The sequence below is a fragment of the Bufo bufo genome, chromosome 6 (assembly GCF_905171765.1).
Source record: "Bufo bufo chromosome 6, aBufBuf1.1, whole genome shotgun sequence".
NCBI lineage: Eukaryota > Metazoa > Chordata > Amphibia > Anura > Bufonidae > Bufo > Bufo bufo.
Window position 1 is genome coordinate 389,606,910 of NC_053394.1, and position 26,257 is coordinate 389,633,166.

Here is a 26,257-nt window from a genome sequence, read left to right on the forward strand (position 1 = left end):
CATCGGTGGTCGTGCTTGCACACTAAAGAAAAAAGCACTGACTTCACTAGTGGCCGGGTCCATAAAGGAATGCACATAGGCCAGCACTTTTTCCTATAGTGTGCAAACACGCCCACCAATCCTGGATTGAAAGGTGGTCATAACCATGGAAACGAGACATGATATATAATGTGATGGAAAAATTAGTCTAGCCAGCAAAGGAAGCAATACGGATAATAATAATACATTAGTAAGTGCCTTGTATTAACGTTCTCTACATGATGAATGACATTTGCTGAAGTGAGACAACCCCTTTAAGGGCACACTCGACATAACACTATATACACAGATTATATACAATAATCAGCTGTGCAAATACAGGTGATGGTACAGTGAGAGTTAACAGATAAAAGTCAGTAACCAGATACATATGTGGTCCATTAAAGTTGTAATCTTGTAGAATTCTTGGATGATACAATCCTTAGCTGTCACATGGGCGGCAGTGAAGACAGCGAGTTTCTAGGTCCCTCCAAACACGACACCCCGTGACCTCCCTTCAGAGAAAGACAATCACCTCCGTCCTGCACGGGCATTGGAACTTTAGGCGGTCACCCCCCCCCCCCTTCCATCTCCCCCGGGAGGATCCCACTCTCCCTTCTTTTGGCTTGGCAGCCAAAGATCCAAAAACCCATTATGGATCCTAGCTCCTCACCGGAAGGAGTTCTCTGTATCTCCCCTTCCCTATGTCCCACAGGCAAACGAAGACTGGGAGAATGTCAGTCTCGGTCCCAGGGTCTCAAAGACATAAACGATGTATTTATGAGATGTACAGGCAGTTCATAATTTCTTAGGAACTCCCGGTTCCATGATGTCTAGGGAGTTTCTTTATAGTTGTTGACCAACTCAGCCCCCCATCAGGGGAGCTGAGCTGCCAGCTTGTTTGAGCCGAGTGTGACATGGAAACACAGGGTCTGCTTTGAAGCAGGGCCACCTTTGGAGCCTATTTCCTCTACCAATTACCTTCACCTGAGGAAATGGGCAGGCACTCAATCCTAACTCCACATATTCCATATACAAGTTGTAACGAATCTCCTGGAACCCCGACTGGGTACCTGCATTGATGGATGCTCCTAGTACTTCCCGAGGGCTCCAAGCACTCCACATGACACCGTAACCACCACAGACCCCACGAACTGCTGCAGATTGGTTGGGGGCTCTCCGTCCACCCACGCTGGACCCAAGACCGGGCTTCAGCTTCCAGTTGGTGAACCTCTCCTAAATCCAGAGTGAAGGAACCAGGAACAAGCTCTTACAAGAGCTTATACTCAGGGAAGTATTGTGATATAGCAATCCCCAAGAGTGTAGTTATCCCATCCCCAAACATGAGCCAAGACTTCATGAAGGGGTAAAGCAGGTCTGTTTATTGAGCACAAAGGCATTTCTTATATACAGTTTTCCCCACAAGGTTACCACTCACATGGACCTTGTGAAACACAGGACACAAAGTCACAACAGCCAATCAACACAATATTGTACAGTTAGACACTCCCAGATAATGTACACAAACCCCTATCTGCCTGTGACACAATTAACAAAATACAATGGGCATTGTCTGTGACGCAATCAACAAAATACAATGGGCTCTACCTGTGATACAATTACCAAACACAATTAACTTAATTACTCAGGCAGAAAACACACATTTTTCCCAAAACACAGAAAACACCTTAAGACCCCACATATCCCCATAAATTATACATCCATGGATAGCTCTGATCTGGGCGAACAACATATCCAAAAATCACCCAGATCCGAGCAGGGGTTCCCGAATTCCATGAAAGTCATATTTGACTGACCGCAAGCATGGCTTTCCTGCCCAAAACAGTTCCACAGATTTAGGCTGTGCGGCCGGTCTATCTTCTCCTTCAAAGTTAGTATATGGGCCATAATCCTAAAGCAAGAGGCTGGCAAACAGGCCCCTCCAAAACCCAGTGGCGAGGATATTTTCGCCACACAGGTGAAACTTGAAAAATGAGAATATCGTGCAAAGTTCATTTATTTCAGTAATGCAACTTAAAAGGTGAAACTAACATATGAGATAGACTTATTACATGCAAAGCGAGATATTTCAAGCCTTTGGCCTCATGCACACGACCGTTGTGTGCATCCGTGGCCGTTGTGCCGTTTTTTTTCACGGACCCATTGACTTTCAATGGGTCCGTGGAAAAATCGGAAGATGCACCGTTTTGCAGCCGCATCCGTGATCCGTGTTTCCTGTCCGTCCAAAAAATATGACCTGTCCTATTTTTTTGACGGACAACGGTTCACGGACTCATTCAAGTCAATGGGTCCGTGAAAGAACACGGATGCACACAAGATTGGCATCCGCGTCCGTGATCCGTGGCAGTAGGTTACTTTCATACAGACGGATCCGAAGAACCGTCTGTATGAAAGCTTTTTCAGAGCTGAGTTTTCACTTCGTGAAAACTCATATCCGACAGTACATTCTAACACAGAGGCGTTCCCATAGTGATGGGGACGCTTCTAGTTAGAATAAACTACGAACTGTGTACATGACTGCCCCCTGCTGCCTGGTAGCACCCGATCTCTTACAGGGGGCTGTGATCCGCACAATTAACCCCTCAGGTGCTGCACCTGAGGGGTTAATTGTGCATATCATAGCCCCCTCTAAGAGATCAGGGGCTGCCAGGCAGCAGAGGGCAGACCCCCCTCCCTCCCCAGTTTTAATTTCTATGGTGGCCAGTGTGGCCCCCCCGGCCACCCCTCCCTCCCTCTATTGTATTATTTTCATTGGTGGCACAGTGTGAGACCCCCCCCGGCCCCCCTCCCTCTATTGTATTATTTTCATTGGTGGCACAGTGTGCGGCCCCCCCCTCCCTCTATTGTATTATCATTGGTGGCCAGTGTGCGCCCCCCCGCCCCCCCCCTCTATTGTATTAATATCATTGGTGGCCAGTGTGCGGCCTCCCCTCTCCCCCCCCCTGATCATTGGTGGCAGCGGAGAGTTCCGATCGGAGTCCCAGTTTAATCGCTGGGGCTCCGATCGGTAACCATGGCAACCAGGACGCTACTGCAGACCTGGTTGCCATGGTTACTTAGCAATATTAGAAGCATCATACTTACCTGCTGCGCTGTCTGTGACCGGCCGGGAGCTCCGACTCCTACTGGTAAGTGACAGGTCTGTGCGGCGCTTTGCTTAATGATCTGTCACTTACCAGTAGGAGGAGCTCCCGGCCGGTCACAGACTGCGCAGCAGGTAAGTATGATGCTTCTAATATTTCTAAGTAACCATGGCAACCAGGACTGCAGTAGCGTCCTGGTTGCCATGATTACCGATCGGAGCCCCAGCGATTAAACTGGGACTCCGATCAGAACTCTCCGCTGCCACCAATGATCGGGGGGGGGGGGGAGAGGGGAGGCCGCACACTGTGCCACCAATGATATGAATACAATAGAGGGTGGGCCGGGGGGGGGGGCGCACACTGGCCACCAATGATAATACAATAGAGGGAGGGAGGGGGGGCCGGGGGGGGCCCGCACACTGGCCACCAATGATAATACAATAGAGGGACGGGGGGCCGCACACTGGCCACCAATGATAATAAAATAGAGGGAGAAGGGGGGGCGCACACTAGCCACCAATTATAATACAATAGAGGGAGGGAGGGGGGGCCGAGGGTGCCGCACACTGGCCACCAATGATAATACAATAGAGGGAGGGAGGGGGGGCCGGGGTGGGGCCGCACACTGAACACCAATGATATTCAAACTAGGGAGGGAGGTGGATCTGCCCCCTGCTGCCTGGCAGCCCCTAATCTCTTACAGGGGGCTATGATACGCACAATTAACCCCTTCAAGTGGCACCTGAGGGGTTAATTGTGCTGATCACAGCCCCCTGTAATAGATCGGGTGCTGCCAGGCAGCAGGGGGCAGTCATGTACACAGTTCTCAGTATATTCTAACTTGAAGCGTCCCCATCACCATGGGAATGCCTCTTTGTTAGAATATACTGTCGGATCTGAGTTTCACGATCTAATTCAAATCCGATGGTATATTCTAACATAGAGGCGTTCCCATGGTGATGGGGACGCTTCAAGTTAAAATATACCATCGGATTGGAGAAAACTCCGATCCTATGGTATATTAACTCCTGACTTTACATTGAAAGTCAATGGGGGACGGATCCGTTTGCAATTGCACCATATTGTGTCAACGTCAAACGGATCCGTCCACATTGACTTGCATTGTAAGTCAGGACAGATCCGTTTGGCTCCGCACGGCCAGGCGGACACCAAAACGACTTTTTTTTCATGTCTGTGGATCCTCCAAAAATCAAGGAAGACCCACGGACGAAAAAACGGTCACGGATCACGGACCAACGGAACCCCGTTTTGCGGACCGTGAAAAAATACTGTCGTGTGCATGAGGCCTTTATTTGTTATAATTTGGATGATTATGGCTTATAGCTTATGAAACCCCAAAGTCACAATTTTGAGGTACCCTTTGCTCAGGTGGTATGGAGTAATTAGCTGACTAGAGTGTGGCACTTTGAGTCTAGAATATTGAACCTTTTCACAAAATTAGAATTTTAAGCTGCATTAATGCAACTCCTTTTAATTTGCATTACTGAAATAAATGGACTTTTCCACGATATTCTAATTTTTTTTAGTTTCACTTGTATGTATATTCAAAATCTTTATTAGAAATATATTCTTATCTGCTTAGTTTTATGTTAAATATCTATCAATTGAGGAACGAAGTCATCTGAATCAGAAGGTAGGCAATCTTTATTTCCTGCTGACAGTGAGACAACCAAATAACACACGATACAATGTTGTCACAGCTCTGCTAAGCAGCTGTCTGATTATACTAGGAGTCCAGGCTTTATATAAGGTTCCTTATGTAAGCAATAAAGAAATAAGCTTTATAATAACAATCTCTATAACTAGGCAGGTTAGTCGATACTTTGCATAGAACATATAACAGGATGTTTCTATAGAATATGACAGGATGATGAGGCAGGATGTTCTATAAACTGTTGACCCAGATGTTCTCTGCAGTTGTGCTTTATTACCCAAGTCAACAGTCTTTACAAAAATCACTTTGTTAACCGTTAAAATGATATGAATTTCAAAAACTTTTCCAACATGGTGGAGTGGATAAATCCGGTTATGTCGGAGCTGCTTCAACTGAAGAGATTGGTCATCACCTCTGTCTAAGGGTCCATTCACACGTCCGCAAAATGGGTCCGCAATTTTGCGGAACAGGCGCCGACCCATTCATTTTCAATGTAGCCGGAATGTGCTATCCGCATCCACATTTGCGGATCCGCACTTCCGTTCCGCAAAAAAATAGAACGTCCTATTATAAAAGGCATTTTCTATGAGAGTGCGCCGGCGATGTGCAGTCCGCAAAATGTGGAAAGCACATTGCCGGTGTCCGTGTTTTGCGGATCCGCAAAACACATACGGATGTGTGAATGGACCCTAAGGCACAATAGATAGATCTGTGGAGTTCTGGTGTCAGAGCTACTGTAGACCAACTGATTGGTGGGGGTGCCAGGTGTCAGACCCCCCCACCAATCTGATACTTATGGCCTATCCTGACAACAGGCCATCGAGATCACATTACTGGAAAACCCGTTTAATGACATACGCATTATAGTCATTTAAGGCATGTGGCGGTTTAATGGTCCAAGCATCATTTTTACTTCTTGTGCAACCCACCAAAATTTTGCTATTGTTTTTACATGTCACATAGGGGTTCTTTATTACTATGTTTTCAGAGATTTTTTTTTTCTTTACTTTTGTTTTATTTGCTTACTAGCTGAAGGACCCGGCTTTGCTCGGGTATATTTAATATATTTCATTTAGTGTTTGTGTGTGTCGTTAAAAGATATCAACACTATCCACTATAACAGTGACCTCTACAGCCCCCTCCAGTGTCCTATCCCTTAAAATTGGACCTCCACAGCAGACCACCCCCTTAACTTTGACCTTTACAGCAGCCTTCCCCTTTAACAGTGACTTTCACAGCACACCACCCCCTTGACAGTGACCTCCACTGGATCGGGGCTGTGTTCTTTTGAACAGCTCACTCTAAGACAGCAGCACAGAGCTGTCTGAGTGTGAGCTGCAGGGGGAAAGTCACCCTCCCTCCCACCTCTGCAGATGACAGAAGTTAATTTTTACCTTCATTTTTTAAATCCATGTCGGCTAAGGACTGGAGGGGCGTGGCCTAGCCAGATATGGGCGTGGCTTATCGGGACCTAGAAGTTGATTTTTAACTTAATTTTTTCAATCTCAGTCAGCTGAGAAGTGGGAGGGGACGTGGCCTAACCGGATCGGGGGCATGTCTTTTTGAACAGCTTACTCTAAGGGTCCATTTACACGTCCGTAGAATGGGTCCGCTTCCGTTCTGCAATTATGCGGAACAGGTGCGGACCCATTCATTCTCTATGGGGCCGGAAGAGCAGCTCCGGAAAAAATAGAGCATGTCCTATTCTTGTTCGCAATTGCAAACAAGAATAGGCATTTCTATGGGGGCGCTAGCTGGGTGTATTGCGGATCCGCAATTTGCGGATCCGCAATGCACTACGGACGTCTGAATGGAGCCTAAGTGTAGTGGAGCCTAAGTGAGTGTGAGCTGCAGGGAGAAAGTCACCCTCCCTCCCACCCCTGCAGCTGACAGAAGTTGATTTTTACCTTCATTTTTTCAATCCCCGATGGCTCAGGTGTGGGAGGGGGCGTGCCCTAGCCAGATCGGGGGCGTGACTTAGCGAGACCTGGGGGCAGGGTTTTAAGTCTTTTGAGGGTGGACACATTGTGGCAGGGGGCGTGTCTGGGCTCCTTCCTGTAAGAGTGACGCCCTTTGGGCACCTTACTGGCTCATTTGCATATGAAATAAATTGGATTTTCAGAGGATAAAAGCATCTATTGCTGGAACAAAAGGCACATCTGGAAATAAGGTACTAAGTGCTAATAGACCATGGCTTTACTGCAATAGCGATTATCCTGGTGACAGTGCTGAAACTGCCAATCTGATGAGCGTGCTGAAAGTGGGCAAAATAACACATGTGTTGTGCATGGCAAACGTTCTGAACTTAGTCGTGCAGCGATTCATTGCCAAATGCCCTGGGGTCCAGGACGTCTTGCGGCAGGCCAGGAAAATCTCTGGCCATTTTAGAAGATCCTACACAGCCATGGCTCGCCTTGCTGACGTTCAGCAGCTACACCACTTGCCCATCAGACGTCTGATTTGTGACTGCCCGAAGCGCTTGAAGTCCACCTTGTATATGCTTGATAGGCTTCTCCAGCAGAAACGCACCGTTAACGACTACCTGTATGAACTCTGCGGCAGGACAGGATCTGGGAGCTTGTTTTTTTTTTAACCGCACGCAGACTTCTGCGGCCATTTGATGAGATCACCAAACTGGTCAGTCGCAGCCAGGGCGTGATCAGTGGCATCGTACCTTACGCCTTCTTTCTGGAGCATGCATTGCGTCGTGTCATTGATCAAGCCGCCGAGGAGCAGGAAGATGAGGAAGTCGCAATGCTGAATGAATGCCCAGGAAGGGGCTACTCCATCTGAGACAAGTCAGCAGGAGTCTGAAGATGAGTCAGAGGAGGATGGTGCTTAGGGGGAGGAGGAGCAAGAAGAGCAGGCTTTAAACTTTTCTAGTATCCCTGGTGTGTCCATGGATGGGGGGAGGAGTCCGAGGATGACATTCTCCTGGGCGATGAGCAGGAGCCTAGGCCGCTCCACCGCTTCCAATTTAGTGCAAAAGGGGGCCTTCACGCTCCAGTGTTTGAAGAGGGACCCCCGTATAAAAAACATAAAAGGCAAGGACCAGTACTGGGTGGCAACGTACTTAGACCCCCCCGATACAAACACAAAATGGTGGACATGTTACCAGCATCACAGAGGGCTGTCAGAATGCAGCATTTCCAGGCCTTGCTGCGAGAGATGCTGCATTCTGCTGTTGCGGGCGCTGGCAGAGGAATTTCCACCCACAAAGAAACAGTTGAGAGTACCAATCCTAAAGCGCATGCAAGAAGAGGGCGGTTTGAAGATGTGTTGGTCACTTCAGATAGGAGATGATTCTTGCAGCCAACCTATCGACAGCCACCCTCTGGATCCAGCCTCAGGGAACGCCTAGACCGACAGGAGTCTGACTACATCGGGTTAACGGCCGATGTGGATGCTCTGAGAAGTGAGGAACCCCTTGACTACTGGGTGTGCAGGCTTGACCTGCTGCCAGAGCTGGCACAATTTGCCATGGAACTCTTGGCTTGCCCCTCGTCGAGTGTCCTGTCCGAAAGGACGTTCAGCGCAGCAGGGGGGATTCTGACCAACAATCGCACTCGCCTACCTCACATTTCTAAAAATGAATGCGGCATGGATCTCGGAGGAAATCAACACCTGCGACGACAACGTTTAATTAAATTTCCTCATGACAGCCCACAAATATCCGCCACCACCCAGAAAAAATAATGGACCCTGTCTTAGGTAAATACAGCGGCATAATAGGCCTTTTCTGTCCGGTGAATGCCTAATGTTTAGGACCTCGGAGGAATTCAACACCTGTGACAACCACGTGTTATCGAATTTCAACTATTATCATTTGGGGATTTCGTTAACCTGGTTTTTATCAAATTTTATATTTTTTGTTCTTTTAAACACATGTATTTGACATCTATTTGTACTGGCCTGCAGTAAAACTGATATCCAATGACCGTCTAATATACCTCCAGCCACATAATGACTTGTTCTTTTCTGTCCAGGGAATGCCTAATGTTTGGGGCCTGTTCTCCAGTGGTCTACATTAACATTTTTATCCATTGACTGCATAATGTACCTCGAGCCACATAATCACAATTTCTTTTATGTCAGGTGAATGCCTAATTTTTAAGGACCGTACTCCCATGGCCTCCAGCAGGGCGCATTTCTGAGAATTTCCCTTTAAGACGCATAAAAATGGCCCCTGATTAAAATACATATTTTTGGGGGGAATTTTTGCCATTGACCCCCCTCTGGTATGTCACTGTCCATGTTGTAGGACGATTTGTGCACTTCTTGTAAGTATTTGGTGGGTGCAAATATGACCTGAAGGTTTTTCAGGTTCGCCAGCCATTAAAGTGAATTGGGGCCGCCAAGAACTTGCGGTTCTTGAACATTTGATCGCGTTCACGAATTGTCCCAGCCGATGTTCGTCCATCACTAATCACTACCCCCCTTCCCCATCCAAGCTATCGTCATTACTTCTAGAAGTACAGATGTAGCAGGGTTAACACACAAACTCTTAACTCAATTTTTTTTTACTCAAAAGGGTCCCAAATTCAACATATCCAATGAATATATTTTATATCATGTCATCTTCAATGATAAAACTAAACAATCCAAAGCTGGTGGGACATACAATAAAAAATAATCAAAGATTCACACACTGGTAAATTCATGAAAGATGAGTGAACCATATGACTTCTACAAATACAGGGGTGGCGGAGGGCCCCACTTGTTGGATTTATCTACAGGTAAATTTTGGTCAGGGTGTGCAGATTAAGAAGATATTTCTCTAGGAAGACAAGTAATGGCTTCTATGTAATTAGGCAATCCTAGCCTGGGTCACTTTTTGGGAGAACTTGCACATTAATGATGAAATGTGCCAAGTAAGACCAGAGAATTTTTTTTTTATGTTACAAATACTTATAGGGCTAGAACAAAACGGGGCTGGAATAGGCAGATTGTTATCCTTTTATATCACGCCCTGGTTTTGTGCTTCACCAGCTATGGTTGAAAGATACACTACTCCCATAGATTTATGATGTGTCACGCTGACAGGCTTACTCTTATCAGTGGTAGCCCCTCTCTCTATTACTACTCCTGTGCTATCCCATGCTCAGTTAGGGGTAGGTGGAGCGTCCTTAAAAATGATCTTAGGGATTTAGGTCACAAGCTTGGGTCAAGGACCTCAAACGCAGTGTTTTCCAAAATACTACCTGTACCACAAGCCACACAAGAAAGGCAGCAGGAGATTAGGGAGGTTAACAAGTGGCTCAAGAACTGGTGTAGGAAGGAGGGGTTTGAGTTCCTGGAGAACTGGGCCTTCTCTGTCGGCTACAGGCTCTATCGTAGGGATGGGCTGCACCTCAATAGGGAAAGGGGGGAGAAGATGGCTAGAAGGTTGGAGTAGTGTTTAAACTAGGGACTGGGGGGGGGGTAATTACATTATAGGAGCGGAAGATAGAGACCTGGGGCAAGGTAATAGAACTGTGGGAGGAAAAGAAGGAGGGAGTAGAACAGTTGAGAAGGAAAGGTGTAGGGTAAAAAATATACATAAACCTCTTAATTGTATGTATACTAATGCCAGAAGCCTGACTAATAAAACTGGTGAACTGGAATTTGTGATGTGTGAGGAGGACTATGACATAGTGGGAATAACTGAGACATGGCTGGATGATAGCTATGACTGGGCAGTTAACGTACAGGTTTATAGTCTGTTTAGAAAGGATTGTCAAAACCGGAGAGGGGAAGTGGTCTGCCTGTATGTAAAGTCCTGTCTAAAGCCCACACTCAGGGAATATATAAGTGAGGGACATGAACATGTGGAATCACTGTGGGAAGAAATACATGGAGAAAATAAAAACAATAATAAATTACTAATCAGAGTTTATTATAAGCCACCTAATATACCAGAGTCCACAGAAAATCTACTACTAAACGAGATAGACAAGGCGGCAAATCAAAATGAGGTGGTTATTATGGGGGACTTCAACTACCCAGATATAGACTGGGAAACTGAAACCTGTACATTTCATAAAAGAAACACCAAAGACAATTACCTTTCCCAACTTGTTCTGGACCCGACTAGAGGGATGGCCACAATGGACTTAGTATTAACCAATAGACCTGACAGAACAACAGATGTGCAGGTTGGGGGACACCTGAGAAATAGTGACCATAAAGTAATAACCTTCCAATTGTCATTCAAAAGAGTGTTTCTTCAGGGAGGAACAAAAATACCAAACTTCAAAAAAGCAGAGGTCATAGGCCTAACTAACTAGGACAAAGTCCTCAAAAATAAAAATACAGCCACAAAATGGGATATTTTTAAAAGCATCCTAAATCTATTTGTGTGAGGTACATGTGACGACCTGGTGAAGAGTTATATGTGTATTGGTGTTGGGAGTAATTATGTTATGTTGTGTGACCTGGTTATGAAAAGATTGTCAGCAACCCTCCTTATCTCCCATTGTACTCTAAAGGAGCTCATAACAATGCCATTCTGGCCAGGATCTTGCTAGGGCTGTCTGGAGCTATTAGCAGGTAGACCCCTGTGGTGTGGTGCAAACAGAATGTCTGGGGAGGGGAAGGGGGATGTGATGGGATATTAGTTTTATCACAATTTCTGTATATATGTTTGTGCATTTGCTCAATAAAAGTAAATTTTTGTTTCACCTACACTGAGTCTCGACCAGTGACTGAGGAAACTGTGAGCTACAGATCAGCGGTTTGCAATATCTCCTCTGAGTAAGGAAGAATGCAGAGGCGGACATACTCTTTCTGAGTACTGGAGGTCCGTCACATTAGTGGCAGCAGTAGGATTGCTCTTCCTTGCCTAAGGAGACATTCAAACCCCCACCGGGACCAAGTTTTCTGCTGACACAGGAGAAGAAGCACAGTTGCCTTCGGCCATGGAAGCGCTGGCCCAGCTCCAGAATCCTGGTTCCGCCCAGGACATGCTGAGAAGGAGAGACGCTTTATGCCAGGAGATCTGGAGGGAGTATCTTCAATTGTAGCAGCACTATAGTGGCAAGGTTCTCCCTACATCTGAGGAACGATACTGGCAACAATGGGACTTGCATGTTTGGTTACTGGGAGAGCAGCCCCGGGAGGAATGTCTGTCAGAGATGGATGTGCTGCTCCGAATGGAACTAATGCTGGATGATGGGTTTTGAGCACTGCAGTGGTATGTCACCCAATTGTGTCCATGGCTGGAGAACAATGACCCCACCAGGGCTATGACTTCTGCGGCCCGGGACTTATATTTGAGGCACTCCAGGAGGATCCACAATTTGGGAGTGCACAGGAGCAGAGAAGGGAGGACATACGTGATTTTTTGCAGGCCTGGTACTTTCCCCCTCCCTTTTGTGTGGAGTTCCCATCCCACACCACACCACGACGTGACACAAGTGGACCCATAGAGGGTCTCACTGGGCCTGCCATCCTTTAATTTGGGGGAGCTATGTGACGACATGGTGAAAAATTATATGTGTATTGGTGTTGTGTGTAATTATGTTATGTTGTGTGACCTGGTTATGAAAAGACTGTCAGCAACCCTCCTCCTCTCCCATTGTACTCTAAAGGAGCTCAGAACAATGCCATTCTGGCCAGGATCTAGGGCTGTCTGGAGCTATTAGCAAGTAGACCCCTGTGGTGTGGTGCAGACTGAATGTCTGGGGAGGGGAAGGGGGATGTGATGAGATTTTAGTTTTATCTCATCACAATTTCTGTATATATGTTTGTGCAGTTACTCAATAAAGTTAATTTTTGTTTCACCTACACTGAGTCTTGACCAGTGACTGGGGAAACTGGGAGCTACAGATCAGTGGTTTGCAATATCTCCAGAGTAAGGAAGAATGCAGAGGCGGACATACTCTTCCTGAGTACTGGAGGTCCGTCACAGTACATACCTTATGGGAATAAAAGGTTAAGGAACAAGAAAAAAACAATGTTGATTAATAGAAATGTAAAGAAAGCAATAATTGACAAAAATAAAGCATTTAAATCACTAAAACAGGAGGGTAGCGAGGAAGCATTAAAAAACTACAAGGAAAAAATGTTATCTGTAAAAGACAAAAAAAGCAGCCAAACTAGAGACAGAGAGATTCATTGCCAAAGAGTAAAACTAACACTAACATTTTCTTCAATTATATAAATGGTAAAAAGTATAAATCTGAAGGTGTTGGCCCTTTACAGAGTAATGAGGGGGGAGTTGCAGAGAGCGATGAGGAGAAAGCAAAAGCTATTAAATATTTTCTTCAGATCAAATGCAGAATGTAAAAGTAAATTCCCCATTAAAGGTGCCCTGTCTGACCCATGAAGAAGTACAGCTGCGTCTTAAAAAGATTAAAATAGACAAATTGCTGGAACCAGATGGCATACACCATCGTATCCTAAGAGAATTAAGTAATGTCATAGCCAGACCCTTATTTCTGATATTTAAGGACTCTATACTGACAGGCAGTGTTCCCTCTAAGCTGCGCGGGTGGGCGGCCGCGCAGCAATTATTGTGGCCCCGCTCACAATTTTATAATGCCCGCTCACTCAGCTGTGCCGGGTGTGCCTGGGCACACCCTAATAGGTTCGTCACCTCCGTGCGCACTGCCCCCCAGCTGATTCCCCTGTCTGTTTTGCTGGCTGACGCCGCCCGCCGCACGGTCAGTTCATTTACAATACCTGGCTGTGGGCTGCCGGTGGGCGGTGGCAAGTATTCAAATAGGGGGGCGGAGTCCCGGACCCGGTGGAGGCAGAGAGAGAGTGCATGCTGTGCGGCGCAGGCTGAGTTGACGTCACGTCACGCTGCATCTGAGTACCCTGCGCGCCTGGCCGCCTGCTAGCTGGTGAGGTGAGGGCATATAAAAAAAGAAGTATGTACCCCCCCTGTCCCACAGTGCTACGAATCCTCTGTTGTCCCCTGTATTACCCTGATACCCCTCAGTTATATAATATATCTGAGGGGTATCAGGGTAAATTATACAGGGGGTAATATAACTAGGGGTATCAGGGTACATGAGGGGTAATATAACTGAGGAGGGCTAGGCTACTATCAGACATTATACAGGGGTAATATAACTTATCTTACCCCTCACCCCTGTATTATGTCCCTGATAGCCCTCCTCACTTATATTACCCCTGTATAATGTACCCTGATAGATACCCCTTAGTTATATTACCCCCTGTATAATGTACCCTGATACCCCTCAGTTATATAATATAACTGAGGGGTATCAGGTTAAATTATACAGGGCGGGGTAATATAACTAAGGGGTATCAGTGTACATTATTATACAGGGGTAATATAACTAAGGGGTATCAGGGGACATTATTATACTGGGGTAATATAACTTAGTAGGGCTATCAGGGGACATTATACAGAGGTAATAGAACTTATATTACCCCTGTATAATGTCCTTGATAGCCCTCCTCCGTTATATTACCCCTGTATAGTGTACCCTGATACCCCTTAGTTATATTACCCCCTGTATAATGTACCCTGATACCCCTCAGTTATATAATATAACTGAGGGGTATCAGGTTAAAATATACAGGGCGGGGTAATATAACTAAGGGGTATCAGTGTACATTATTATACAGGGGTAATATAACTAAGGGGTATCAGGGGACATTATTATACAGGGGTAATATAACTTAGGAGGGCTATCAGGGGACATTATACAGAGGTAATATAACTTAGGAGGGCTATCAGGGGACATTATACAGAGGTAATATAACTTATATTACCCCTGTATAGTGTACCCTGATACCCCTTAGTTATATTACCCCCTGTATAATTTACCTGATACCCCTCAGTTATATTACCCCTGTATAATGTCCCCCATAACAGTGTGTTATCCACAGGTCCCCCATAACAGTGTGTCCTCCACAGGTCCCCCATAACAGTGTGTCCTCCACAGGTCCCCCATAACAGTGTGTCCTCCACAGGTCCCCCATAACAGTGTGTCCTCCACAGGTCCCCCATAACAGTGTGTCCTCCACAGGTCCCCCATAACAGTGTGTCCTCCACAGGTCCCCCATAACAGTGTGTCATCCACAGATCTCCCATAACAATGTGTCATCCACAGATCCCCCATAACAATGTGTCATCCACAGATCCCCCATAACAATGTGTCATCCACAGATCCCCCCATAACAATGTGTCATCCACAGATCCCCCCATAACAATGTGTCATCCACAGATCCCCCATAACAATGTGTCATCCACATATCCCCCATAACAATGTGTCATCCACATATCCCCCATAACAATGTGTCATCCACAGATCCCCCATAAGTGTGTCATCCACAGATCCCCCATAAAAATGTCATCCACAGATCCCCATAACAATACCCAAAGGAAAAAAAATATTTTAAAAACCTGCTGTTTCTCTAGATGACCTTATGTTTATGGTAGTGGTAATAGAGTCTCAAGGGTCTATAAAAGCAGCTACACTATTTTTACAGACCTTTGAGACTCTATTAACACTACTATTAACTTTTAACATAAGGTCATCTAGAGAAAAAGCAGGTTTTTAAAATTCTTATTTTTCCCATTTAGGTGTTAGAGCAATCTAATTAAAGTTATGTTTTAACAGCTAAAGAGAAAGAAAAAATAAATAAAAACCTACGGTTTCTCTAGATGACCTTATGTTGATAGTAGTGTTAATAGAGTTTCAATGGTTTGTAAAAATAGTGTAGCTGCTTTTATAGACCCTTGAGACTCTATTACCACTACTATCAACATAAGGTCATCTAGAGAAACAGCAGCTTTCTTTTAAAAAAAATTTCCTTTAGGTATTAAAGCAATCAAATGAAAGTTATGTTTTAACATAAGGGTCAGAAACTGGGTTTTGTTTAGCCTCTTGGTTATTTGTTTTTCTATGTAAGTTCTCTGGATCAAAGATTTTTTTTTTCCCTGTATGGTTTATATATGGAGAGCAATGTCCAGTGATAACAGAGAGGACTATACTGTATATTGTACGGGATGGTGCAGGGGTTATACTGTATTGTATGGGATAGCGCAGAGGTTTGTATGCTCTTTGAAGTGACAATTATCTTAGGTTTTCCTATCGCCCACCTTTGATGGCGCTGTGCCCAGCTCTGAGCCGACCCCGCTCAGCAGCTGCCAAGCCTTAGAGGGAACACTGCTGACAGGGGGTGTTCCACAGGATTGGCACAAAGCAAATGTGGTGCCAATATTCAAACAGGCCGGTAAGTTTTACATCTGTCGTGGGTAAACTGTTTGAAGGTTTTCTAAGAGATGCTATCTTGGAGTACCTCAATGAAAATAAGCAAATAACACCATATCAGCATGGCTTCATGAAGGATCAGTCATGTCAAACTAATTTAATCAGTTTCTATGATGAGGCAAGTTCTAGACTTGACCGCGGCGAATCAATGGATGCCGTATATCTTGACTTCTCCAAAGCATTTGACACTGTACCGCATAATAGGTTGGTATATTAGATGAGAATGTTTGGACTGGGAGAAAATGTCTGTATGTGGGTAAGTAACTGGCTCAGTGATAGAAAACAGAGGGTGGTTATTAATGGTACACACTCAGATGGGGTCACTGTCACTAGTGGAGTACCATACGGGTCAGTCTTGGGCCCCATTCTCTTCAATATATTTAGTAATGATCTTGTAGAAGGCTTGCACAGTAAAATATCAATTGTTGCAGATGACACTAAACTGTGTAAAGTAATTGACATGGAAGAGAACAGTATACTGCTACAGAGGGATCTGGATAGACTGGAGGCTTGGGTAGATATGTGGCAGATGAGGTTTAACACTGAAAAATGGAAGGTTATGCACATGGGAAGGAATAATGCAAGTCACCAGTACATACTAAATGGTAAAACACTGGGTAACACTGACATGGAAAAGGACCTAGGAATTTTTGTGAACAGCAAATTAAGCTGTAGAAACCAATGTCAGGCAGCTGCTGCCAAGGGCAATTAGATAATGGGTTGCATGAAAAGGGGCATAGATGCCCATGATGAGAACATAGTCCTGTCACTTTACAAGCCACTAGTCAGACCACACATGGAGTACTGTGTACATTTCCGGGCTCCTGTGAACAAGGCAGACATAGAGCTGAAGAGGGTTCAGAGGAGGGCAACTAAAGTAATAACTGGAATGGGTGGACTACAGTACCGTAAAAGATTATCAAAATTAGGGTTATTACAACCCTTCAGAGACCTAGAGACATGGGGGGGATAGGTCTGCCCAACCCCCAGCTCTATAACAGAGACATTCACTTATCCAGAGTGCTGGATTGGTTTCGCAAACAGTTACACAAATCTTGGGTCGAAATAGAATCTTCGACCTTCCAATTCTCATCTAGGACACTTTTGATTGTAGATACAGGTCACTCCACTCTCCTCTCTAGATCCAACCCTGTTATAAATTCTACACTTAAAGTATGGAACTGGTTTCAAAATTCTAGTTGGGGCTTTCCACTCCCATCTCCTCTGATTCAAGTGAGAGATTTAATAGATTTAGCCCCAGTAGAACTGAAACAAAGTCTCCCACAGTCGCTTAAAATGTCCCAAATCCCCATCCTGACATTCTTCAATGAAGATGGTGGTCTGGTAAATAGAAAAGAAATTGCCAATTTGCTTTCCCTTTCTGAGGCTTTCCCTTCCCTAACTTCCTTCCTTCCTATATAGCCAAACATATCCCTCTCCAGGCCCTTTTCAGACCCATCACATGGTTTAAGGGATTGATCTGCAGCCAGTCTGCTAAAAAAAAAATATCTCACAAATATGCAAAAAACTCAATATACCTATCATGATGCCAAAACCTGCTTTTATAGGTTTATGGGAGAGGGATTTGAAAACCTCCTTCTCGTCACAAGACCTAATCAAACTTTTAATTTCCCCACACAAATCATCACGGTGTGTACTCATACAGGAAAATGGATACAAAATACTTAGAATGTGGTACAAAACGCCTGATGTTACATCCAAATATGATTCCTCAAATCTGGATAGATGCTGGAGGTGTGGGAAGGAAAGGGGTGCCTTTTTCCACATCTGGTCGTCATGCCCCCTAATATTACTCTGGTGGGAAGAACTATTTAAAGGGTTTCTACCACCAGAAATACTGTTATGTAGCTGACTGACATGAGCGATGCGCTAATGTCAGCACTACATAACAGTATGTTTTTTACATTTCTCCCTGCAGCCGTTCTGATAAAATAAGCACTTTTATAATATGCTAATGAGCCTCTAGGTGCTATGTGGGCGTAAAATCAGCACCTAGAGGCTCCGTCTACTCACCCTTTATCCCGCCCAGGTCCCCTGTTCTGCCCGCCTCGCTCCTCTTGATTGATGTCACGGTTCGCAGCATCGGCTGACTAAATCCCTCGCCTGAGCCGTTCACCTCTGTAGGCACATCGCTAATGTCAGCCAGCTACATAAAAGTATTTCTGGTGGTAGAAACCCTTTAAAAAGTACAATAAAATATGCAAAACCTCTATTCCTATTATTCCTTCCACCTTCAGATTTAGCTTCTAATATTCCTCCCCTATTCCACATCCTTCTTATGGCTGCCCGCCTTCTCATCCCACGTTTCTGGCTGACAGCTGAACTTCTCATACAAGATCTATGGAAGGGGAAGGTCGATGCTATATACAGTACAGACCAAAAGTTTGGACACACCTTCTCATTCAAAGAGTTTTCTTTATTTTCATGACTATGAAAATTGTAGATTCACACTGAAGGCATCAAAACTATGAATTAACACATGTGGAATTATATACATAACAAACAAGTGTGAAACAACTGAAAATATGTCATATTCTAGGTTCTTAAAAGTAGCCACCTTTTACCGAGGCGTAACCATTAGATAGTATATGCTTAAGAGTAATATAAATGAACATTCACCTGTCATTCCCATCTTGATGTGTAACTACATACCTAAATCACTGTATGTACCCATTTTTTGTACAAGTTTCTATTGTTAATTCTGTACGATTCATTTACCTTTATAAATGTCTGCACATTTTTAATTTTAAATAAAGTTTAAAAAAATATAAATAAATTAAGGTTATTCACTTTAGAAAAAAGACGACTGAGGGGAGATCTAATAACTATGTATAAATCTATCAGGGGTCAGTACAGAGATCTCTCCCATAATCTATTTATCCCCAGGACTGTGACTGTGACGAGGGGACATCCACTGCGTCTGGAGGAAAGAAGGTTTGTACACAAAGATAAAAGAGGATTCTTTACGGTAAGAGCAGTGAGACTATGGAACTCTCTGCCTGAGGAGGTGTTGGTGGCGAGTTCACTAAAAGAGTTCAAGAGAGGCCTGGATATATTTCTGGAATGTAATAATATTACAGGCTATAGCTACTAGAGTGGGGGTCGTTGATTCAGGGAGTTATTCTAAATGCCTGATTGGAGTCAGGAACACATTTTTTCCCCACTAAAGTAGAGAAAATTGGCTTCTACCTTACATGTTTTTTTTTGCATTCCTCTGGATCAACATGCAGGATAACAGGATGAACTGGATGGATAGATGTCTTTTTTCAGCCTTATAATCTATGTTACATCCTATCTGTCATTCCACTTGACTACAAATAACTGTCCATTTACAAGTGTGAATGACGCCCCTTTTCCACATGTCTGGACACAAGCTTTTCTTTTTATTTTCTCTCACCAAACATTTGTGTTTAGAGGAGATATATATAAATAAATAAAAAAAACTTAGTTTCACTTTTAACTGGATCTGTCCTTTGATTACCAATATTCATTCAATACAGGAGACTATGTTTGTTTGGGGAGCTCTCACAGCGGTCCTAATCATCGCCCCAAAATGGCTTCTCCCCTGTGAATTCTCTGATGTTTAACAAGAACGGATTTCATCTTAAAACATTTTCCACATTCTGAACATGAAAATGGCTTCTCTCCTGTGTGATTTCTCTGATGTCTAACAAGAGCTGATTTATGCTTAAAAAAATTCCCACATTCTGAACATGAAAATGGCTTCTCCACCATGTGAATTCTCTGATGTGTATCAAGATTTGATTTACGGTTAAAACATTTCCCACATTCTGAACATGAAAATGGCTTCTCCCCTGTGTGAATTTTCTGATGTGAAACAAGAGGCGATTTCATCTTAAAACATTTCCCACATTCTGAACATGAAAATGGCTTCTCTCCTGTGTGAACTATCTGATGTCTATTAATATCTGATTTATTGTAAAAACATTTCCCACATTCTAAACATGAAAATGGCTTCTCCCCAGTGTGAATTTTCAGATGTGTAACAAGAGGCGATTTCCGATTAAAACATTTCCCACATTCTGAACATGAAAATGGCTTCTCCCCTGTGTGAACTCTCTGATGTCTAACAATATCTGATTTATTGTGAAAACATTTCCCACATTCTGAACATGAAAATGGCTTCTCCCCTGTGTGAATTTTCTGATGTGTATCAAGATCTGATTTACTTTTAAAACATTTCCCACATTCTGAACATGAAAATGGCTTCTCTCCTGTGTGATTTCTCTGATGTAAAACAAGACCTGATTTAAGGTTAAAACATTTCCCACATTCTGAACATGAAAATCGCTTCTCTCCTGTGTGATTTCTCTGATGTCTAACAAGAGCTGATTTATGCTTAAAAAAATTCCCACATTCTGAACATGAAAATGGCTTCTCCACTGTGTGAATTCTCTGATGTGTATCAAGATTTGATTTACGGTTAAAACATTTCCCACATTCTGAACATGAAAATGGCTTCTCTCCTGTGTGAACTCTCTGATGTCTAACAATATCAGATTTATTGTGAAAACATTTCCCACATTCTGAACATGAAAATGGCTTCTCCCCTGTGTGAACTCTCTGATGTCTAACAATATCTGATTTATTGTGAAAACATTTCCCACATTCTGAACATGAAAATGGCTTCTCCCCTGTGTGAATTTTCTGATGTGTATCAAGATCTGATTTACTTTTTAAACATTTCCCACATTCTGAACATGAAAATGGCTTCTCTCCTGTGTGATTTCTCTGATGCAAAACAAGACCTGATTTACGGTTAAAACATTTCCCACATTCTGAACATGAAAATCGCTTCTCTCCTGTGTGATTTCTCTGATGTCTAAGAGCTGATTTATGCTTAAAAAAATTCCCACATTCTGAACTTGAAAATGGCTTCCCTCTTACGTGAGCTGTTTGATGTTTAACACCTCTTCTGTGACTTTTATTCTGTGTTACAGTCTGTGATGTATCAGAAGATTGGACCTGTTTAAAAGAATCAAATGATACATTGTTGCTGTGATTGGATGAGGGTATATCTTGTATATCGGCATGTTCTAATGTATCTCGTGTGATACAACAATCTTCTACTTTAAAATCTGAAGATACCAGATGTTTCCCAAAGTTCCTGGTACAGTCATCTGCCAAGAATAAAATACATTTTATTATTGATGAATAACATTAAAATTGTATTGAAATTTTACAACTTTTCCAATAAAAAAAAAATCCACAGAAATTTCAAGGCATGGCACAAAATTCAAGTATCAATTGACTAAAACCTTTAAAAGATATATAAATAAAATATTTCCTAGCTCTGGACAAAAGGAGACAAATCCCCTCTTAGTGCCCCACACAATAGTTATCTCCCCTCAGTGTCCCTTTCACCGTGGAATTCCCCCTTAGTGCCCTCTTCACAGTACTGATGCTCCCTAAGTGCCCCCACTCAGTAGAATGTTCCCTTGATGTGTCCACACAGCAGTTATGCCCCCTAAGTGCCCCCACACAGTAGTTATGCCCCCTTTGTGCGCTTCCTGCAGTAGTGCTGTTCCTTAGTGTCCTCTTTACATCAGTGAAGCTCCTGTACTGTGTATAAAGTTGAAAAAGTAATACCGAGCACATCGTGCTCTTCCCAGCAGCAGGCAAATATCTGGTGTTCTATGGTAAGACTTTTTTGTATGACCTCTTAAGGCTACAATCACATGTGAAAAAAAATAACTCTGAAAAACCGACACACTCAGTTTTTCATGGCCATTTTTCAACCATTTTTTGCATCCCTTGCTTGGTCATCCGGATGTTTTGCACTAATTTTTAATTATTTGATGATGATTTAGATGATTTTTATTTGCTTTATTTATTTAATTACCAACCCCTGCAGTATACATAATGTCCCCCATAGTGGCCCCAGTTAGTAATAATGTTCCCCAGGGTAGCCCCCATCAATAATAATTAATAATGTTAATAATGTGCAGGGTTTTATTTTTATGGGGAAAAAAATTAAATAAAAAATTACTCCTCTCATCCACTTGCACGCGTAGAGAAAAGTCGCTCTTCATTTGGTGCTAAAGGACCTACACTCTCAGTGGGATGTCACCATTCGCTCCTAAGCAATAATGCTGGGAGAGCATGGTGATGTCATCACGTTGGTAGCACAGGTCATTCAGCACCAAGAGAGACTGCCTTGTGTGGGATAAGGCAATTTATTTTTATTTTAACCCCTAAAAGACCATTTTTCACTAGAGTACCCATTTTAAACGGCCATTACATGGATGCACTCCCGTCTAAATGGCCATTAAAAATAGTCCCATTGATTTGAATGCGGTCCATCTGGCAGTGAAAACGGCCACAAATAGGACCTATTTTTCACAACCACTATTCACTCGCTGTCACAGGCCCTCATGTGACAGATGTCAGGAGATCAGGAAGACTGGCTGATTGTGGAGGATATATAAATGCATCTTCATTTTTGCATTTAATATAAATGCATCTTCATTTTTTCATGCATTTATATTAAAGGGGTTGTCTCATCTGAGACAATAGAAGCAATTCGCTAGGTTATGCCACTATTGTCTGGTAGGTGCGGGTCCCACGGCTGGGACCCGCACCTATCACCTAAACGGAGCCCTGAAAGTGGTGGAGGATGCACTGTGCATGCGAAGCACTGGCGTGGCTATATCAGTCAGGCCCATAGAAGTGAATGGAAACAGGGGCCGATCATGCACAGAGCGCTCCCATTCACTTCTATGGGGAGAGAGCTTGGTGGTGGCCGGACCAGAGTCCTCCAGCCATCACTTAGGCCCGCTCCATTCTCGATATAGGTTATTAAAAAATGGGGACATATCGTGATATGCCCCCATTGTCTAAGATGAGACAACTCCTTTAAGTGCTTGTGACTCATATATACTCTAAGGCTACTTTCACACTAGCGTTCGGGGCTCCGCTTGTGAGTTCCGTTTGAAGGGGCTCACAAGCGGCCCCGAACGGATCCGTCCAGCCCTAATGCATTCTGAATGGATGCGGATCCGCTCAGAATGCATCAGTCTGGCTCCGTTTGTCCTCCGCTCCGCTCAGCAGGCGGACACCTGAACGCAGCTTGCAGCGTTCGGGTGTCCGCCTGGCCGTGCGGAGGCAAACGGATCCGTCCAGACTTACAATGTAAGTCAATGGGGACGGATCCGTTTGAAGTTGACACAGTATGGCTCAATTTTCAAACGGATCCGTCTCCCATTGACTTTCAATGTAAAGTCAAAACGGATCCGTTTGCATTATCCGTTTGCATTTGTTCATGGTAATGCAAACGGATCCGTTCTGAACGGATCTAAACGTTTGCATTATAGGTGCGGATCCGTCTGGGCACATACCAGACGGATCCGACCTAAACGCAGGTGTGAAAGTAGCCTAAACAGAAATGCAAAGATCCGCAGCACTCGTCAGTGTAGTAAATCCAAAGTGGTTTATTAAACAAACAGCATGGTGATGCGACGTTTCGACCTTCTTAGGTCTTTCTTGAGAAAGACCTAAGAAGGTCGAAACGTCGCATCACCATGCTGTTTGTTTAATAAACCACTTTGGATTTACTACACTGACGAGTGCTGCGGATCTTTGCATTTCTGTTTGGACGTCGGGATCATTAGCCAGGGTCCTCATCTGCGTGTACCATTATTACCCTAAAGGTATCTCTTAATGGCTTTTCCTAATGTGGGACAGTAGTGCTGCCAAACCTTCATGTATATCATATATACTCTACACACCATCCAAAGATTATAATAAGTATATCACTAGAGAGAGACCAATTTCTTGAAATACATTTGAGGTGTAATTCTGAAGAATCAGTCAGAAGAGAGAACAAATAAATTTGACCAGAATCGAATCTGCTCTTATTGGCCTGATAATCTGTGTATGGCTCTCTGGTAGATCTACTCCTTGGCATCAGCTGGAGGTGTGTGACGATGCCACCTGTCACACTGAATACCCTGCACTGGAGGCTGGACAAGACAGTACACATATCAAACTGGGCCAGTTCCAGCCACTGTTACAATCTCCCTCCCAGAAGTCCATGGAGTCAGGGGTCAGGCTATGTGCAGAAGAAAGGGCACAGTCCAGGTACTACTGAACTCTGTGGTTCAAGCAATGCTTATCCTTTTGCGGATATGCGTCAGGTTGGCACAGCACTTAAAAAAAAACTCCCATCACATTAAGAAAACTAAATGGGCTGCTGCTGCTGTGCCTTCTGAGACTTATTGTCGGGGTAGCACCACCAGAGAGGGCTGGAGGTCTCTGACTCAGCCAGGTTGGAGATGGGACTCCTGGACAGAAATTCAGGTGACAGGTATCAGTAAAACATTCTATCCTTTTTGCTTTGATTGCAATGATCTAAAAGTATGGCTTTCCAGTAGTCATCACTTTGCTTGATGCTAACCACATGCTTGGCAGCATGTAGGCAACCAAGCATGCAGTTTGTGATGCTCACCAGCATGCCTGAGGACCTAGTTCTTTAAGACCCCACTGCAATGGTTGGTCATTTCCAATGACATCGTCGTCAACATCATCATCAGCATATCTATCATACTGAGCGCCAACCTCCTTCCCTAGCTGTGCCTAGGAAAACTCCCTGTACCACAAACTTCTCCTCCTCCACTTCCTCCTTTCCACAACTTCGTCCGTCCAGGTTCCTATCAGCTACAGGATCCCCAGAAAGATGAGGAGGTTGTGGTTCTTCCTCTAGTCCTTGTTGCATCAGCGTGAGCATTTGTTCAAATATAAATATCAGTGTGATGCCATGTTAATGCTTGTCCCTACTCTGGTGGCCTCTTCGAAGGGGTTGAGTATGCGAAACATGTCCCTGATGAGCTGCCACTGCCGGCGCTCAAAATAACATATGCTCTGCTGTGGTGGTCTCGTGCATCATGTAAATCATTAATCTCTTTACACTGCTCATAACAACGCTTCATATGTAAGGTGGAATTCAAACTGTACAAAGGCAGACCATTTTGTCACTTCAAGTTCAGAAGAGCCTTTTGAGCCACATAAGAATGGCTGGACAGTCCCCTGGACAGGACCAAAACCATCTGCAAGCCATGTTACTTTTTCAAAAATTGATGCACCACTAAATTTATGATGTGTGCCATACAGGGAACAGTTGTTATTTCACCAAATGAAGTGCAGCCACAATGTTCCTGCCATTGTCAATAACCACTTGTCCGGTTGTAGATGGAGGAGAGAACTCCAGAAGGAAACTTGCTGCTTGATGCAGATTACCAACTGATCTATGTAGCTTCTCTCGCCCAAGCTCATCAGCTTTAAAGAGGGCCTTTCAGGTTTTTAGTTTTTTTTAGTTTAGATAAATACTTTTCCTAGCAGGGTAAGCTGACCCCCCCCCCCCCCCCCCCTGCTGATACTGCCATCCTGCCTGTTTTTTTTTTTCAAATATCGCTCCTGCTGTGCCCCCCTGCAGTTTTTCCGCTCAGTAAGTTAACCACTTCCCATCTGGGCCATTTGCCCCCTTCCTGACCAGGCTTAATTTTGCAAATCTGACATATCTCACTTTATGTGGTAATAACTTTGGAACCCCTTCACTTATCCAAGTCATTTAGAGATTGTTTTCTCGTGACACATTGTACTTCATGATAGTCATAAATTTGAGTCAATATATTTCACCTTTATTTATGAAAAAATCCCCAATTTACCAAAAACTTAGAAAAATGCACAATTTTCTAAATTTCCATTTCTCTGCTTTTAAAACAGAAAGTGATACCTCATAAAATATTTATTACTTAACATTCCCCATATGTCTACTTTATGTTTGCATCATTTTGGAAATTTCATTTTATTTTTTTAGGACGTTAGAAGGCTTAGAAGTTTAGAAGCAATTCTTTAAATTTTTAAGAAAATTGCCAAAACCCTTTAGGCGTTCTACAAGAATTAAAGGAAAATGGAGATCAAATTTTTAAATTTCACTTTTTTGGCAGATTTTCCATTTTAATCCAATTTTTTCTTTAACACGTCGATGGTTAACAGCCAAACCAAACTCAATATTTATTACCCAGATTCTGCGGTTTACAAAAACACCCCACATGTGGTCATAAACTGCTGTATGGGCACACGGCAGGGGGCAGAGGAAAAGGAGCGCCACATGGTTTTTAGATGCCATGTCCCATTTGAAGCACCCCTGATGCACCCTTACAGTAGAAACTCCCAATAAGTGACCCCAT

General features: G+C 43.8%; 1 protein-coding gene across 1 annotated transcript in view; it reads right to left on the reverse strand.

The window, feature by feature from the left end:
- Positions 1 to 26,257, reverse strand: part of LOC121003518 (zinc finger protein 850-like) — a 732,238-nt gene that overhangs the window by 396,178 nt on the left and 309,803 nt on the right. Inside the window, exon 9 of the mRNA XM_040435420.1 lies at positions 19,653 to 20,640. Within this exon, the coding sequence (XP_040291354.1) occupies positions 19,653 to 20,640 (988 nt within the window). The remainder of the gene's footprint in view (positions 1 to 19,652; positions 20,641 to 26,257) is intronic.